We start from the raw sequence: 4,008 nt of genomic DNA on the forward strand, positions 1-4,008 counted from the left end.
CCCTTTTTTTTTCTTTTACAAAATCTGGATATTTTTCAGTTAAATTCACCTTAAGAGGCAGAAAGTCCTTTGCAAGGCAGGAGGAATATTATAGTCCGCAGACACTATTAATAGCAGTGAACTAAATATGTTTGCAGTGTATTAATGAACAACTGAACATTTTTGTGTAGAAACTCAGAAAAAACCTACACGTTACAACTCTCATTAAGCATAAATACAGGCTGGGCAGAGAATGGCTTGAGTGCAGCCCTGAGGAGAAGGATTTGGGGGTGTCAGTAGATGAAAAACTGAACCTGAGCTGTCAGCGTGTGCTCACAGCCCAGAAGGCCAACCAGATCCTGGGCTGCATCAAGAGAAGCATGGCCAGCAGGTCAAGGGAGGCGATTCTGCCCCTCTACTCTGCTCTCGTGAGACCCCACCTGCAGTACTGCATCCAGGTCTGGTCTCCCAATGCAAGAATGACATTGAACATTGAGCTGTTGGAGTGGGTGCAGAGGAGGGCCACAAAGATGATCAGAGGGCTGGAACACCTACCCTATGAGGACAGACTGAGAGAATTGGGGTTGTTCAACATTCAGAAGAGAAGGCTCCGGGACACACACCTTATAGCAGCCTTCCAGTACCTGAAGGGGGCTACAGGAAAGTTGAGGAGGGACTTTTTACAAGGGCATGTAGTGACAGGACTGGGGGGTAATGGATTTAAACTGGAAGAGGGCAGATTTAGACTAGATATTAAGAAATTCTTTACTATAAGGGCAGTGAGGCACTGGCACAGGTTGCCCAGAGAAGCTGTGGATGCCCCATCCCTGGAGGTGTTCAAGACCAGGCTGGATGAGGCTTTGAGCAACCTGGTCTAGGGGGAGGTGTCCCTGCCCATGGCAGGGGGGTTGGAACTAGATGATCTTTAAGGTCCCTTCCAACCCAAACCATTCTATGATTGAATAGATGTTTTTATAATGATTACATGTAGGATGTGCTTAGTAGTTAAAAAAATCATAATATGTCACAAAAGTTTTATTAAAGCATAGAGATTGGTTTTTGTTTGCATTGCAGTTATGGTGATCAAAATATATTTGAATTCATCAAAATTAGTCTTGTATGATAGCTTTGCTTGTTATATTGAATTTACATTAGAAGTTTCACTTCTTATGATTTTGTGTTTCTCCTCTGTTTTTAACTCCCCTTTAGTCTTGGAGTGTAATGCTGCTCCTTTTCTCATGGCCTGATATTAACCAAAATCAAATTTTACCTCCATTAACTTACAGGCTGCAGGTAAATTTTCACTCCCACAATTTTGTGTTTTAAACTGAGAAGAAGTATACCTAAACTCAGGTAACCCCTTATCTAGTCATGTAGAATCTTACCCAAGAAGTATCCCCCCTGCAATGAGTGATGCCAGAGCAATCTCCAGCTATGGACCAAAACTCTGAACTTTGCATGGTTCAAGTTTAATGTAGATAATGGTTTGCTCTGTTTTCAGAAGATGATCTTTTTCAATTCTTAGATTGCTGTGTTTTGACACTTTAGTCCAGAACTGTGAGATGAAAATATACTCCTTGATTCATTCCTTTTTTCACACGGCAATTGATTGAGCAGTGCATTTGAAAAGGAAATTAAGTATATCTTTGCTATGTCGTGATGAATAATTCTCTTATTAGCCTGTGATTATTTTTTTATGTTGCAAAAAACATTTGCATTATTTGCTAACTTAAATGTAGGTTTCTGTGGTAAAACTCAAATTAAAAAGTATGAGATATACCAGTACATATAAAGATTGAGATAAGCTGTATCAATACTTTCCTAGGTATAGACCTTATTCCTCAAGTGAAGATAGAAGATTTAAAGCAAATGAAGGTAAGTATGGACACAAGCTTTTCAAGAGGTATTCATAAGTATTTGTTTTAAGTAGCCAGGATTTTATCTGGTTAAAGTCAATATGACCACAGAAAAATTGATACAACTTCTCTTCTTGTAGGCTTATATAAAGCATTTAAAGAAACAGCAGAAAGAGCTGAATGCCTTAAAGAAGAAACATGCAAAGGTATGATCATTAAGAGCTCTCTGAGCAACACACCTTAATTGAAAAAAATTGCAGCACTCACTAGTACAGACAGCTCCTAATTAAGTTGAAGGGGAAAAAGTAAGGAACAGTGGTTTGACCACCAAGAAAGGCATATGTGTTTCAAGTGTACCGAAATATGCTACAGTGAGCCAATTTTCCCTTTAGCAACCCTTTTTACATCTTCCTGAGTTTCAGTGCACATTTGTTTGGCCCATATAAGCATCCAAAGCTCACCTTTTTCAGATAATGATTTTATCTAGCTCCCTCTTGCATGTCATATTGACAGGCAGCTTGGAAAAAAAGGCAGTAATGATGTGAGAGGGTGCTGCATCAAAGGCAGGTACTGGAGAAACTGCAAAATCACTGAAGCGGCATGTGTAACTGAAAAATGAAATACCCTATTCCTCCTCATTTATATCTATGTTAACCACTTTATGTAGCAAGTACAAACTTTTTGCTTGGTACTGTTGGCACTGAGGTCCCAAATACATACAACACTGTCACAAATGTACTTCAAATTAGAAAATCACAGACAATTTTTCCTGCTCTTTATTATTAGAAAACCATTACTCTTGTTGCAGAAAGAGGTATAACAAGTGAAGAAAGTATTTTAATTTCTGAATTTTGGCAATACATACAAATCCATTCTGGGCTTTTGGGGCAGTTATTCCCTTGCACTCTTTGATTGCAGATCTGATGTAACGTAGTTGCCTGGGCATTTTTAATATCAATCTTTGTGTTTATTTTCATGGCTGTTTTTTAGGCATGGGACTCAATGTCTGTACAATGAAGTATGAAGAAATGACTTTCAATAATCAGCACTTTTGTGTGGCTCTTAATATTAAAAGTAGTATAAGAAAATTAAATAGTTACATTTCATACTTCTTACTGACTCGATGCAGAAGGGAAATGAGTGATTTCTCTAGTTTAGCGTTGTGCGCAAAGCCCATGCACAAGAAAAAGTGTCTGTCAACCACGCTTCTGGGCAGGGACATTTTCTAGAACTTCATGGAGTTGATCTTTTTAGGAGGATTTTTATTTTTAAACACTACTTTCTCATTCGTTGGACAACATCAAGCAGTTAGCTAGAGAAGCTTTTTTGCAAATGAAAATGGTACCATGGTTACATAAAAAACAGCCATACTCAATGATATATGTCCCTGGTATTTGTGACCGACAGTAGTATAAGGATATCTTAGCCAAGACTGCATTTGCTAATACTAAAAAAATTGATCCATCTGTTCAGGCTTGCACTTGCTTCCTCTAATTTGAGGGAAAAAATTGTGAGCCACAATCTGAAAAGGCTGTGCACTCAGAAGGGCTTTCAGCATTAACTCAAGCACAGCTATTTTAGGTCTGAGCCAACCTGTGTCCTGCTAGTCTTAAGTACAGCGTACAAGTCTGTCCTAACAAGAAAGTGCCTGTCTAGAGCATGCCTTGCTAAAGGCTCCAGTAAGGGCAACTTCTTAAATTTGGAGAGGAGAGTCTGAGTAGGTAAGTGTGGCCATATTAGCTCACAGATGATCTTAGGGAAGTGCTTCATGTACTCATCACTATTTTTAATGCATTTTATCAGCTGGGATGGAGTAGGAGAGTTATGTGGTTGGTTATCCATTATCAGCTTGAGGAAGCCTGTGTGTTAAGCAGACTGAACTTTAAAGTTCCAGAAATAGTTTGGCTCTCATTTAACCATAGACACTCCAGAGACCTAGAGGAATAAGTAAACAGAAGGGAATTATGTTGTCTAGAAAAAAAACCAATACTTTTCTATCTAAAGTTGACCTTGGAAAATACGATATGGAAAATGAATGCATGCAAATGTGTAAGAGAGAGCAGGTTGAGAGGAAGGAGCTCTGATATAAGTGGTGTAAGAAGTGATCTGGTAGCCCTGGGCAGAGCTAGCTAAGGAAGGCAACAGCAGGAAGGGACCCTTTTACTGACAGCAT

At 39.0% G+C, this 4,008-nt stretch overlaps 1 protein-coding gene across 1 annotated transcript in view; it reads left to right on the forward strand.

The window, feature by feature from the left end:
• Nucleotides 1-4,008, forward strand: part of LOC104465327 (1-phosphatidylinositol 4,5-bisphosphate phosphodiesterase beta-4-like) — a 33,122-nt gene that overhangs the window by 2,307 nt on the left and 26,807 nt on the right. Inside the window, exons 3-4 of the mRNA XM_010078326.1 lie at nt 1,805-1,854; nt 1,976-2,041. Of these exons, the coding sequence (XP_010076628.1) occupies nt 1,805-1,854; nt 1,976-2,041 (116 nt within the window). The remainder of the gene's footprint in view (nt 1-1,804; nt 1,855-1,975; nt 2,042-4,008) is intronic.

This window comes from Pterocles gutturalis, unplaced genomic scaffold (genome assembly GCF_000699245.1).
Source record: "Pterocles gutturalis isolate BGI_N339 unplaced genomic scaffold, ASM69924v1 scaffold45683, whole genome shotgun sequence".
Taxonomy (NCBI): domain Eukaryota; kingdom Metazoa; phylum Chordata; class Aves; order Pterocliformes; family Pteroclidae; genus Pterocles; species Pterocles gutturalis.